The sequence below is a fragment of the Oncorhynchus mykiss genome, chromosome 30, assembly GCF_013265735.2.
Source record: "Oncorhynchus mykiss isolate Arlee chromosome 30, USDA_OmykA_1.1, whole genome shotgun sequence".
NCBI lineage: Eukaryota > Metazoa > Chordata > Actinopteri > Salmoniformes > Salmonidae > Oncorhynchus > Oncorhynchus mykiss.
The window spans coordinates 14,954,426-14,968,552 of record NC_050570.1 but is presented as its reverse complement, the minus strand read 5'-3'; the positions used below and the strand labels follow the sequence as shown (position 1 = coordinate 14,968,552).

Genomic DNA, 14,127 nt, shown 5'->3' with positions numbered 1-14,127 from the left:
GGCCCCTTAGTAAGGAAGTGGGGGGAGGGGTTGTGTGTGTGTGTGTGTGTGTGTGTGTGTGTGTGTGTGTGTGTGTGTGTGTGTGTGTGTGTGTGTGTGTGTGTGTGTGTGTGTGTGTGTGTGTGTGTGTGTGTGTGTGTGTGTGTGTGTGTGTGTGTGTGTGTGTGTGTGAGAAAGACAGGGTTGGTGTGTGTGTACTCTGGGTTTCTTTACATGGGATGTAATGATGAAACTGCAGTCCCCGCGTTTATATCCGCGGGGTGGACGGGTTTAGGGTCATTAAATATTGTGTGGCTGAAGGGTGGGTGGATGGGTTTAGGGTCATTAAATATTGTGTGGCTGAAGGGTGGGTAGATGGGTTTAGGGTCATTAAATATTGTGTGGCTGAAAGGTGGGTAGATGGGTTTAGGGTCATTAAATATTGTGTGGCTGAAAGGTGGGTAGATGGGTTTAGGGTCATTAAATATTGTGTGGCTGAAGGGTGGGTAGATGGGTTTAGGGTCATTAAATATTGTGTGACTGAAGGGTGGGGAGATGGGTTTAGGGTCATTAAATATTGTGTGGCTGAAGGGTGGGTAGATGGGTTTAGGGTCATTAAATATTGTGTGGCTGAAAGGTGGGTAGATGGGTTTAGGGTCATTAAATATTGTGTGGCTGAAAGGTGGGTAGATGGGTTTAGGGTCATTAAATATTGTGTGGCTGAAGGGTGGGTAGATGGGTTTAGGGTCATTAAATATTGTGTGACTGAAGGGTGGGGAGATGGGTTTAGGGTCATTAAATATTGTGTGGCTGAAGGGTGGGTAGATGGGTTTAGGGTCATTAAATATTGTGTGGCTGAAGGGTGGGTGGATGGGTTTAGGGTCATTCAATATTGTGTGGCTGAAGGGTGGGTGGATGGGTTTAGGGTCATTAAATATTGTGTGGCTGAAGGGTGGGTAGATGGATTTAGGGTCATTAAATATTGTGTGGCTGAAGGGTGGGTGGATGGGTTTAGGGTCATTAAATATTGTGTGGCTGAAGGGTGGGTAGATGGGTTTAGGGTCATTAAATATTGTGTGGCTGAAAGGTGGGTTGATGGGTTTAGGGTCATTAAATATTGTGTGGCTGAAAGGTGGGTAGATGGGTTTAGGGTCATTAAATATTGTGTGGCTGAAGGGTGGGTAGATGGGTTTAGGGTCATTAAATATTGTGTGACTGAAGGGTGGGGAGATGGGTTTAGGGTCATTAAATATTGTGTGGCTGAAGGGTGGGTAGATGGGTTTAGGGTCATTAAATATTGTGTGGCTGAAGGGTGGGTGGATGGGTTTAGGGTCATTCAATATTGTGTGGCTGAAGGGTGGGTGGATGGGTTTAGGGTCATTAAATATTGTGTGGCTGAAGGGTGGGTGGATGGGTTTAGGGTCATTAAATATTGTGTGGCTGAAGGGTGGGTAGATGGGTTTAGGGTCATTAAATATTGTGTGGCTGAAGGGTGGGTAGATGGGTTTAGGGTCATTAAATATTGTGTGGCTGAAAGGTGGGTAGATGGGCTTAGGGTAATTAAATATTGTGTGGCTGAAAGGTGGGTAGATGGGTTTAGGGTCATTAAATATTGTGTGACTGAAGGGTGGGTGGATGGGTTTAGGGTCATTAAATATTGTGTGGCTGAAGGGTGGGTGGATGGGTTTAGGGTCATTAAATATTGTGTGGCTGAAGGGTGGGTAGATGGGTTTAGGGTCATTAAATATTGTGTGGCTGAAGGGTGGGTAGATGGGTTTAGGGTCATTAAATATTGTGTGGCTGAAAGGTGGGTAGATGGGTTTAGGGTCATTAAATATTGTGTGGCTGAAAGGTGGGTAGATGGGTTTAGGGTCATTAAATATTGTGTGGCTGAAGGGTGGGTAGATGGGTTTAGGGTCATTAAATATTGTGTGACTGAAGGGTGGGTAGATGGGTTTAGGGTCATTAAATATTGTGTGGCTGAAGGTAGGGTGGACGGGTTTGGGGCCATTAAATATTGTGTGGCTGAAGTGTGGGTGGATGGCGGGGGTGGGTGGATGGCGGGCGGATTGAGCTAGTGACCAAGTAATCAAATCCAATCAAATCAAATGTATTTATATAGCGCTTCGTACATCAGCTGATATCTCAAAGTGCTGTACAGAAACCCAGCCTAAAACCCCAAACACCAAGCAATGCAGGTGTTGAAGCACGTTGGCTAGGAAAAACTCTCCAGAAAGGCCAAAACCTAGGAAGAAACCTAGAGAGGAACCAGGCTATGAGGCGTGGCCAGTCCTATTCTGGCTGTGCCGGGTGGAGATTATAACAGAACATGGCCAAGATGTTCAAATGTTCATAAATGACCAGCATGGTCAAATAATAGGTCTGGGACAGGTAGCACGTCCGGTGAACAGGTCAGGATTCCATAGCCGCAGGCAGAACAGTTGAAAGTGGAGCAACAGCACGGCCAGGTGGACTGGGGACAGCAAGGAGTCATCATGCCAGGTAGTCCTGAGGCATGGTCCTAGGGCTCAGGTCCTCCGAGAGAGAGAAAGAAAGAGAGAAAGAGAGAATTAGAGAGAGCGTACTTAAATTCACACAGGACACCGGATAAGACAGGAGAAGTACTCCAGATATAACAAACTGACCCTAGCCCCCCGACACATAAAATACTGCAGCATGAATACTGGAGGCTGAGAGAGGAGGGGTCAGGAGACACTGTGGCCCCATCCGATGATACCCCCGGACAGGGCCAAACAGGAAGGATATAACACCACCCACAGCCCCCACACCACTAGAGGGATATCTTCAACCACTAACCATCTTGAGACAAGGCCGAGTATAGCCCACAAAGATCTCCGCCACGGCACAACCCAAGGGGGGGGGGGGGGGGGGCAACCCAGACAGGAAGATCATATCAGTGACTCAACCCACTCAAGTGACGCACCCCTCCTAGGGACGCTTTCTGCCAGTTTCCAAAAGTAATGCTTTTGGAAACTGGCAAAAAAAGTTCATGTCAATTCACGGAGGCAAAAAGGGAATTCTAGAAGTTTAATTCAATAAGACAAAAGCTGTGAAAGGAGAGTTGAAAATAAAGAGAAGGGAGGGTCAGAAAAGTAATGTTTGGGAAAGATTTGGTTAAATGGTAAAAGTGGATGATAAGAGTGCTGGCTATGTTATGTATGGTGATTGTGAGGCGCTATACAAATTTGACAGTCACAAGACGGAACTTCAAATAGGCCTATGGCATGTCAAGTGAACTGTAGCCTGTTTAGATGGGTTAAATGGAAACTGAAATCTGGACAATGACTGTAACCTCTCACATAGCCTTTATATTATCTCCTGCATAATTAAGCATTTCTTTCAGTAAAATGATACACCAAATGTAGGCAAAATTTGGACTTGGGAACAGGAGTGGAGAAATGTGATTTATTTATTTCTGCATCTTGAAAGAATGCAATGCTCAGCTAGATATCATCTGTAGAAGTGCTGTCTTCATCATACAGGCATCATAAAGGCTGATAGTATTTCAACCACATAAAATGAACCTGAACTGAAATCCTCTCAGAAACATTTTGCGGTTGAGTTGTTTTCACAGCTTTCTTTTTCCTTATAACCTGTCAAACTGATGTAATTTGGACATTTTACACAGAAAATCATTCCTGTTTTTTTGTTGTTGTTGCGTTATTGTATTTTCTCCCCAGTCCCTAAATGTATTTGCTCCGTGAGAGATGACAGAGAAAAATGTACAGATGTAACTAGATTGAAGCATTCATTTTATCGATCTATTACATTATCCTGTTGAGCAAGGGTTTATTTAGTCTTCTAAAGCAACATAATGACAGAAGAGAAGCTACATGTATCTAATTAAAGACAAGTTGACTAACAAATAGCCTACCAAAATGTCAAAAATTATAAGCAGAAACATATCTAAGTCAGGCCCCCAAAAAATCCTGCACCCCTTGTCAAAAAATTGTCCTGCCATCTTTGACTGTAGTCCATAGCGCATTTTCTATATTTGCGGGTTAGGGTTGGGTGCGGGCCTCAGACTAATAGGGTGTAATTTAAGATGATTCAATTAGGCAAATGAATGAGTACCATGGGCGGTTGGGTACAATAGGTTATTGGTCTTGTCTCATGGCAGTTAGATGTAAATTGTCTTGTAGTAGAGAAACAATGGTTGAACGGACCCACTTTAGTCTCCACTCCTGCTATCTACCTTCCCCGAGGCCTCCTTGTGACATCTGATACCAGCAATGACCTCAGAGAATTAAGTTACAGCAAGTCTCGCTATTGACCCTATAGGAATAGATCAGGATCTTTTGCATGCCTTGTGTTGCCCCCACCAATGATGATTGAGATTGTACCACCCACCACAATAGTGAGGCCAGTGTTTGAAAGAAGGGAAATGTGTGTGTTGTTTTTCAGAGAAAGGTGTAGATAAAGAATACTACACTGTGGGAGCCAGACTGGTCCGCCTGGAGGACAAGGTAAAAACAGGTTTATCCTTCCCTGTTCTTTGTATGTGTGTGTGTGTATGTGTGTGTGTGTGTGTGTGTGTGTGTGTGTGTGTGTGTGTGTGTGTGTGTGTGTGTGTGTGTGTGTGTGTGTGTGTGTGTGTGTGTGTGTGTGTGTGTGTGCGTGTGTGTGTGTGGATTTGCGATCTTTGTATGTGTGTGTATGTGCTTGTGTGTGTGTGCGTTCATGTGTGTGTCATTAGGTAACTTTGTGCGTGAGTGCTTGTGTGTGTGTGTGCGTGCATAATGAATTCCCACATAAATAAATACTATAGTATTTTCTAAGTGTTTTTGCAGACTAAACTGTAGAATTCAATGTAGTGGTTTTGCGGACTGAAGTCCCTTTACTGTGGTATAGTGTAGTATTTGCAGTTAACTATAGTAAACTCAGAAAAAAAAGAAATGTCCCTTTTTCAAATCCAAATAACTTCAGAGATCTTCATTGTAAAGGGTTTAAACACTGTTTCCCATGCTTGTTCAATTAACCAAAAACAATTAATGAACATGCACCTGTGGAACGGTCGTTAAGACACACAGCTTACAGACGGTAGGCAATTAAGGTCACAGTTATGAAAAACTTAGGACACTAAAGAGGCTTTTCTATTGACTCTGAAAAACACCAAACGTGCCTTAGGCATGCTGCAAAGAGGCATAAGGACTGGAGATGTGGTCAGGGCAATAAATTGCAATGTCCGTACTATGAGATGCCTAAGACAGCGCTACAGGGAAACAGGATGGACAGCTGATCATCCTCGCAGTGGCAGACCAAGTGTAACAACACCTGCACAGGATCGGCACATCCAAACATCACACCTGCAGAACAAGTACAGGATGGCAACAACAACTGCCAGAGTTACACCAGGAACTTACAATCCCTCCATCAGTGCTCAGACTGTCCGCAATAGGCTGAGAGAGGCTGGACTCTGGGCTTGTAGGCCTGTTGTAAGGCAGGTCCTAACCAGACATCACCGGCAACAACATCGCCTATGGGCACCTATGGGCACCTATGGGCGGAATCGATTTGGAAGTGGTGGGTCTGGGGCGGTGTGTCACAGCATCATCGGACTGAGCTTGTTGTCATTGCAGGCAATCTCAATGCTGTGCGTTACAGGGAAGACATTCTCCTCACTCATTTGGTACACTTCCTGCAGGCTTATCCTGACATGACCCTCCAGCATGACAATGCCACCAGCCATACTGCTTGTTCTGTGCGTGATTCCCTGCAAGACAGGAATGTCAGTGTTCTGCCATGGCCAGCGAAGAGCCCGGATCTCAATCTCATTGAGCACGTCTGGGACCTGTTAGATCGGAGGGTGAGGGCTAGGGCCATTCCCCCCAGAAATGTCTGGGAACTTGCAGGTGCCTTGGTGGAATAGTGGGGTAACATCTCACATTAAGAACTGGCAAATCTGGTTCAGTCCATGAGGAGGAGATGCACTGCAGTACTTAATGCAGCTGGTGGCCACACCAGATACTGACTGTTACTTTTGATTTTGACCCCCCCCCCTTTGTTCAGGGACCCATTATTCCATTTCTGTTAGTCACATGTGTCACGCCCTGACCTTAGAGAGCCTTTTTATGTCTCTACTTGGTTTGGTCAGGGTGTGATTTGGGTGGGCATTCTATGTTCTGATTTCTATGTTTTTTGTGTTTATATGTTTTGGTTCTCAATCAGGGACAGCTGTCTATCGTTTTCTCTGATTGGGAATCATACTTAGGTAGCCCATTTTCCCTCCTTTCAGTGTGGGAAGTTGTCTTTGTTAGGGACACTATAGCCTTTGTAAGCGTCACTGTCGTTTTTGTTATTTCTTGTTTTGTTGGCGACATTTTAACAAATAAAAGAAACCACGCTGCACCTTGGTCTCATTCCGACAACGGCCGTGACAACATGTCTGTGGAACTTGTTCAGTTTATGTCTCAGTTGTTGAATCTTGTTATGTTCATACAAATATTTACACATGTTAAGTTTGCTGAAAATAAACACAGTTGACAGTGAGAGTGCGTTTCTTTTTTTGACGTGTTTATAAATACTGTAGTCAAAGAAAACTATAGTATATACTATAGAAATTAATGTTGTGTTTTGCAGATTGTAGTATACTGTAGTATTTACTGTAGGGTTTATGTGGACTGTAGTATACTGTGGTGTATTTGTGGACAGTAGTATACTGTAGTATTTACTGTAGGGTTTTTGTGGACTGTAGTATACTGTGGTGTATTTGTGGACAGTAGTATACTATAGTATTTACTGTAGAGTTTTTGCAGACATTGATGTAGTGTTTACTATATTGTTTTATTATCTTAGACATAGAAGTGGAGGATTTCTCCTTTAGGAAACATACTGGGGAAATACTTAAATAGCACATTTTCCAAAACCTGTTGGTAGGTCTGGGGTCTGAGCAGATAGTTCAGCACTTCTGCATTTTATCTATAATCTGTAGGGAACAATATATTCTATACTTGGCTTTTAGGCTTCTCACTTATGGGTAGCCAAATTGTGATATGGGAAGGGGAATGGGCAGGGTATATGCACATTAAATACTTTAGTATTTACTATAGTTAAAAAGGTGCAGTGTTTTTGCGGACATTACTGTAGTATTAACTACAGTGTTTCTTTTGGGGGGGGGGGGGGGGGGGGGGTATACCGCTGTAGTATTTACTGTAGTATTCTACAGTATGCTACAACATTCTATAGTAAGTACCAGTGGTGGAAAAAGTACCCGATTGTCATACTTGAGCAAAGGTAAAAGTCACCCAGTAAAATACTACTTGAGTAAAAGTCTAAAATTATTTGGTTTTAAATATACTTAAGTCTCAAAAGTAAAAGTATAAATCATTTAAAATGTCGTATATTAAGCAAACCAGACAGCACCATTTTCTTGTTTTTTTTTATTTACAGATAGCCAGAGGCTCACTCTAACACTTAGACATAATTTACAAACTAAGAATTTGTGTTTAGTGAGTTCGTCAGATCAGAAGCATGTAGGGATTATTAGGGATGATCTCTTGATAAGTGCGTAAATTGGAAAATGTTCATGTCCTGCTAAGCATTTAAAATGTAACGAGTACTTTTGGGGTTAAGGGAAAATTTATGGAGGAATTCTTAAAAAAAAAAAAAAATTGACCTTTATTTAACTAGGCAAGTCAGTTAAGAACAAATTCTTCTTTTCAATGACGGCCTAGGAACAGTGGGTTAACTGCCTTGTTCAGGGGCAGAACGACAGATTTGTTACTAGTCCAACGCTCTAACCACTAGGCTCCCCTGCCGCCCCAGGAAAAGGTACATTATTTTCTTTAAGAATGTAGTGAAGTAAAATGAAAACTTTCAAAAATATAAATAGTAAAGTACATATACCCCAAAAAACGCAGTTCGTACTGCAGTATTCTATTGTAAACTGTAGTATTTTTTCATGTGGGTCTTCTTCAACAGAGTATGTTATGGCTGGTTACGGTCCATCGAGACGTTAAACACTCCTGATGGTATCCTAATCTCTTAGTTGTAATCTGCTGCTTGCCAGTGTGTACGTGACACGCAAGGTGTTTCATATTTGTCTGTTGATTAACGTTTCGTCAGTGTTTCCATGCCAACGACCCTATACCCTCTGTCCTCTACAACAACAAGTTGACTTGTGACGACAGTGGGTTGTGACTTGTGTTTATGATTCCAAAGGAGAACATGGAGGTTTTAAAAAGGCATTTCTAATACCAGCTAGAAGGGAGAGAGCACGCACGCACACACACACGCGCACGTACACACACACACACACGCGCACACACACACACACACGCGCGCACACACACACACACACACACACACACACACACACACACACACACACACACACACACACACACACACACACACACACACACACACGCACACACACACACACACAGAGCCCTCTGGATCTCAGTGGATCACAGCCAATAGGCAGCAGCTGTGTTATGGAGACCTGTGCTGTAACCAGGCGTGTCCCACTAGGCAGAGACCAGGCAGGGCAGTGCCACCACGTGATGCCTGCCTAATGCCCAGTCATTGCCCACCAGGGACCATGTTGTGCCAGCGTTAGTTAGTCTGACTGGAGCCTGTGGGCCGGATGCGGTGCCACTGCAGTGCTGTGACTATCAGCATGTGTGAAGCCTTTCACTCACGAGGGGAATAATCCGATTCTGGTGTTTTTCCGCTCAGGGAAGTCTCACAGGATGACAATACGGCTGGAATGGGAGCCATTAAGCTGCCTGTCATTCAGAGGTCTCTGGTTCTCTTTAAACTGAGAGAGAAAGGGAGAGAAAGTGTATGTGTGTGTGTTTGTGTGTGTGGAGTTCAATACTTTTCTCCATACTACCATGGTTTTTGCTATAGGCATTGACTTTGGCTCATGGCTCCATGTCTACTATAATGCATGAGTGAAAGGACACAGCTCTCCTAGACCTCTGGTATTGACAAGAGTGAAATGATCCTGAACTAAAGATTAACCCTACAGGAGGGTAAAGGAGAGACTCACTCCACCACATATTGAGTTCTGGCCCATTTGCTGTCTGTGCATGTTGTGATCACAATCTCCTGATTGGTAACATAAACCCACATTTATAAAACACACTCGCTGTCCCTGTTACATCCTGTGTCACACAGCAAAGCAATCTGACAGAAACGGAAAGTGAAACCGCAGGTTCCTAATTAGCAGACTGATTCAGGTGAAACAGCTGTTCAGAGCAGCAGGCAGCAGCAGCCTATTGTGAGGAACCCAAAGCCCCCAAAGCAAATGTGTCTCCAATCACTGCATGCTCCCCGAGTACAATATGAAACGTGTTTTGCATGACTCCTAGTAGAGTTGCCGTGGTGACCAATTCCACACAGCAGAACTGAAAAATAGCAGTAAAAGCATGATACCCAGAGCGCCAACTTGCTTGACTGTTTTCTGTGTGTATGTCCTCTCATATTATAGTTGTAGTCATGTGAAACATTTGTTTTGACGGGTTTGTGCAGTGCCCCCGGCAGGCAGGTGGATGAACCCAATGGCCCACCCTCTGTCTGTCCGTGCCTTGGCACATTCCTCCTCTCTCCACTCTGCTGCTCCGGAGGCAGCCTGGCCAGGTCCATCTCATTGTTTGACTTTTCCTTATCTACTCTCCCTCCCTCCACCCACCTCAGCCCTAGCCCTCAGTCCTCAGCCTCAGTCCTCAGCCCTCAGCCCTCAGCCTCAGTCCTCAGTCCTCAGCCTCAGTCCTCAGTCCTCAGCCTCAGCCTCAGCCTCAGTCCTCAGCCTCAGTCCTCAGCCCTCAGCCCTCAGCCTCAGCCTCAGTCCTCAGCCTCAGTCCTCAGTCCTCAGCCTCAGTCCTCAGTCCTCAGCCTCAGTCCTCAGCCCTCAGTCCTCAGCCTCAGCCTCAGTCCACAGCCTCAGTCCTCAGTCCTCAGCCCTAGCCCTCAGTCCTCAGTCCTCAGCCTCAGTCCTCAGCCTCAGTCCTCAGCCCTCAGCCCTAGTCCTACTTTTACTTCACTTCATAAAGAAGATAATGTACTTTTTACTCCGTACATTTTATTTGACACCTAAAAGTACTCGTTACATGTTGAATGCTTAGCAGGACAGGAAAATGGCCCAATTCACACACTTATCAACAGAACACCCCTGGTCATCCCTACTGCCTCTGACCTGGAGGACTCACTAAACACACATGCTTGGTTTGTAAATGATGTGTGAGTGTTGGAGTGTGCACCTTGCTCTCCCTAACAAAATACAAGTAAAGCATGTGCTGTCTGGTTTGCCTAATATAAGGAATGTGAAATGATTTATACTTTTGCTTTTGATACCTAAGTGTATCTTAGCAATTTAATTGACTTTTGATGCTTAAATATATTTAAAACCAAATACTTTCAGTGTGTGTTGTGTGTGCCTGTCAGTGTGCATGCAACTCCTCCCCTGGCTTTCTCTTCGTCCATTCTTTGATTTGATCTTCATTTGATCACCCCGTTGCAGGAGAACTTGTAGTGTGTTTGAGGTTTCAGACTTGATTTTCCCATACAACAAAATGTATCAACCCCTACAAAAAAGTTGTATTAATTGTAATCCACATAATAATTACATTTCCTGTTGCTGCAGGATTATTTTCGTGCTGTAGCAAACTGGCTCAAATGAAGATCCTACATCTTTTTTAGTTGTGATGCGTAGCGCCAGCCAGCCACTATTTCCCTCTCCACTCTTTCTCAACACTAAACATCAACAGACAATGAGAGCTATACTGCTCTGCTCTCTGACTGGCTGTATGTAGATGTGTCTCTACTGCTCTGCTCTCTGACTGGCTGTATGTAGATGTGTCTCTACTGCTCTGCTCTCTGACTGGCTGTATGTAGATGTGTCTCTACTGCTCTGCTCTCTGACTGGCTGTATGTAGATGTGTGTGTGGAGCCTTCAGAGTTTCCTTGTCCCAGTTTTACCAGCACATCAGTCCAGGAAGAATTAATCACACACGCACACACACACACACACGCACACACACACATGTACAGACACACAAACACACACACACACACACACACACACACACACACACACACACACACACACACACACACACACACACACACACACACACACACACACACACACACACACACACACACACACACACACACACACACAGGGAGCATTAATCTTAGTGGGGGTGAAAGTTGTGAAGTGTTTGAGTGGTGGGTGTGATGGTGAGTTATACTGTGTTGATGCCTGGGCCCTGTACTCCGACAGACAGTGATTTATGGAACACAGACAGAGACAACACATCCAGCCTAAAGGCTCTCTCTGGCTGTCTCCAATTCCTTTGGAAAGGAAGAGGCAGCACAGCATTGGGTTGTCTGTTGTCTGTTATCTTTCTGTCAGACGGCATCCCTGACAAATACAGAAACAACAAGCTCCATCGAAGTCCAACAACTTAGGGGAGCCCTGAGAAACACTGTTTAGTCCTATTTCACGTTTATCCCATTTCCTACCATAATCAGATGTGTTTGGTCAGGGTTAGTCAAAAGCCCTCATAGAGGATGCTTTGAAGGTATAGACATCAAAAGTCTGCAGTGCTGAAAGCAGCAGCAGCATCCCTGGTCTAACACACCCTCCAGACATGTCCATACATGTCTCTGTACCCAACATCATTATTGGCCTTACTCAAAGTATATGGACCATAAATCAGGATTTGCGGTTGGCTGCTGTGTACACTTTATTAGTGCAAGTATAACAAATATATCCTACATATTAGCAGTAGGCGTATACACAGAGGAATGTTCTCCCCTTCTAATGATATCTCAATTAGATAAGTATGCTGTAAATTCCACCAAGGCTGAATACAGCCCCTCAACCAGCCATGGTCCCTATATGCTCTGCTGTTTGTGGTTGTGTCCCAAATGGTAGCCTATTCCCTTTAGAGTGTACTACATTTGGCCAGGGGCCATAGGGCTCTAGTCAAAAGTAGTGCACTATATGAAATAGGGTGCCATTTGGGACCCATACTGTGTGTATGAGAAGTCCATCTGTAAGTCATTTAGCCCTCCATCCCATCCCTAAACAGCCAGGGCCTAACGGTACTCTGTTTAGACTGGTCGTCCCAGCACTACAGCCAGAGACAGGGCTGACCTGGTAAACACACAGGCACACTGCTGTAGTCCATCCGACCCTCTAGTCTAACCTCAGGGCACGTCCACAACACGTCCCTTCTCTCTCGCCGGTTGCTCTACCCACCAAACAGGAACAAGCTCGTTATCTCAACATCAAGAGATGTAAGGGAAGGGCAGACTGACTACAGACCCATAACTCAACAGAGACAGGTTCTTCAGTCGGTCTGTAGTGGAGGTGTTCTCTCATCACTTTTTGGCCTCAGGACTCGCAGTGGCTTTCAAAGAGTCTAATCCCAGTGCTACAATATGACAAGACAATTTATAGACTGAGAGGAGGGCTAGAGAATACTTCCTAAGTGACTGTGGAACTATAGGTCTGTGTCATCAAAGATGACGGCTTTATAATGGTATTCTGTTCAGCCACGCTATTCTTTCCTCTTCTCCTTCGTGTTTGAGAATCATTTTCCTACTTGTCCCCCTGCTAGATTCACAGAGAGTTCATACGTAATTCTATGATTCTGTGTCCAGACCTTAATTAAGCACTCTTATGTTGAGGAAACCACGTAGCCCATATGAATGGTGAAAGTGCACTTTCCCTGGTTCTGTACCCAACATACTGTTTAAGTACTAAGAGCTCTTGAGAGTGTGGTATGCCTATGACTTCTCCCCTGGCAGCCCTGTACCACCTCAATGGGCAGCGGTCACCATGGTCTTCTCTGGCAGGTTGTGGGAAGAGTTCAGTCCTCTGCCAGAGATCTTCCTCTCTCCCCCTCTCTTTCCCTCTTTCCCCCTTTCCATCGCCCTCCCTCTTTCTGCTTCTCCCTCTCTCCCCTCTACCTCCCTCTGCATCTCCCTCTCTCTCCTCTACTTCCCTCTGCATCTCCCTCTCTCTCCTCTACCTCCCTCAGTTTCTCCCTCTCTCTCCTCTACCTCCTTCTGTTTCTCCTTATCTCTCCTCTCTTTCTCCTCTATCGCTCACCCAGGCCACAGGTCCTGGCAACAGACAGACAGACAGAGCTGCCCTAAGAGTTTCCTGTAGTTACAGCCTGTAGTGTTGTTGATATATGTGTGTTTGGCTGCAGTGCGGCCGGGCCAAGCACCCAGACTGACCAGAGTGGACCAAACAAAGAGAGGAAACTTGGCAAGGAAACATCCACCGCCACGGCAGGCAGGCAAGACACTCGACTGTACTGAGCTGAGCTAGACCTAGGTTGCGTCCCCAATGGCACCCAATTCCCTACATAGTGCACTACTTTTGGTCAAAGCCCTGATCAAAATGAGTGCAATATATATAGGGAATAGGGTGACATTGGGGACGCAGCCCTAGCTAGCGCTGCAGACATGACAAACCCCTCAGAGGCTTCAGGGCATGTCTAGACTAGACTGGGCAGCGTTCAGAAAGAGCCACAGCTCCTTTCTTCTGAATCAAAGGTTATCTAGTTCACTGAATCCTGTTACGCCAAGGTTCTTTATGTTCCAAACTCCAATTGTCTAAAGGCTCCAGACAATTCAGATGTGTGGAAATGCTGATTCAGTGAGATCCCACGATGCAGCATTGAGACGATCGACATATCTCATATTCTTAGCCGTTTCACACTGACTCACACACACACACACACTGGTCCTCTGTCTGTGTGTGAGTTAACAATGACACACTCACTCATAGTTTTAACAGACTGGTGTGCTGTGTCTGCCTCACTACTGCAGCCCAGTCCCAGTAAATCACAGCTGGGCAGTGTGCTGTGGATGCAGTCTGAGGCGGCTTCCAGACGTTCTCTGCCTAACCTCTCTCTCAGCGCCACGCTCTAATTTCAGCCTGGATCCTATGGGCTGCGTCTACCACATTCTCACAGACAGACAGTCAGTTAGCCTAGCATACCTGGGTTCAAATAGTATTTGTTTTTGTTCAAAGACTTTGAGCATCTGATTTAGCCCGCCCTGAGTGCTACACTGTAGATCCACAGGGTTCGATCTTGTGGGATTCATTGGTCCCATTGCGATGGGCACGCTCAATGAAGCTCAGCTAAAACATTTGAA

At 45.1% G+C, this 14,127-nt stretch overlaps 1 protein-coding gene across 1 annotated transcript in view; it reads left to right on the top strand.

Moving 5' to 3' along the window:
* LOC110522744 (potassium voltage-gated channel subfamily KQT member 1-like) overlaps positions 1-14,127 on the top strand; it is a 276,958-nt gene that overhangs the window by 193,241 nt on the left and 69,590 nt on the right. The window contains exon 18 of the mRNA XM_036969009.1: positions 4,405-4,466. Coding sequence (XP_036824904.1) covers positions 4,405-4,466 — 62 coding nt within the window. The remainder of the gene's footprint in view (positions 1-4,404; positions 4,467-14,127) is intronic.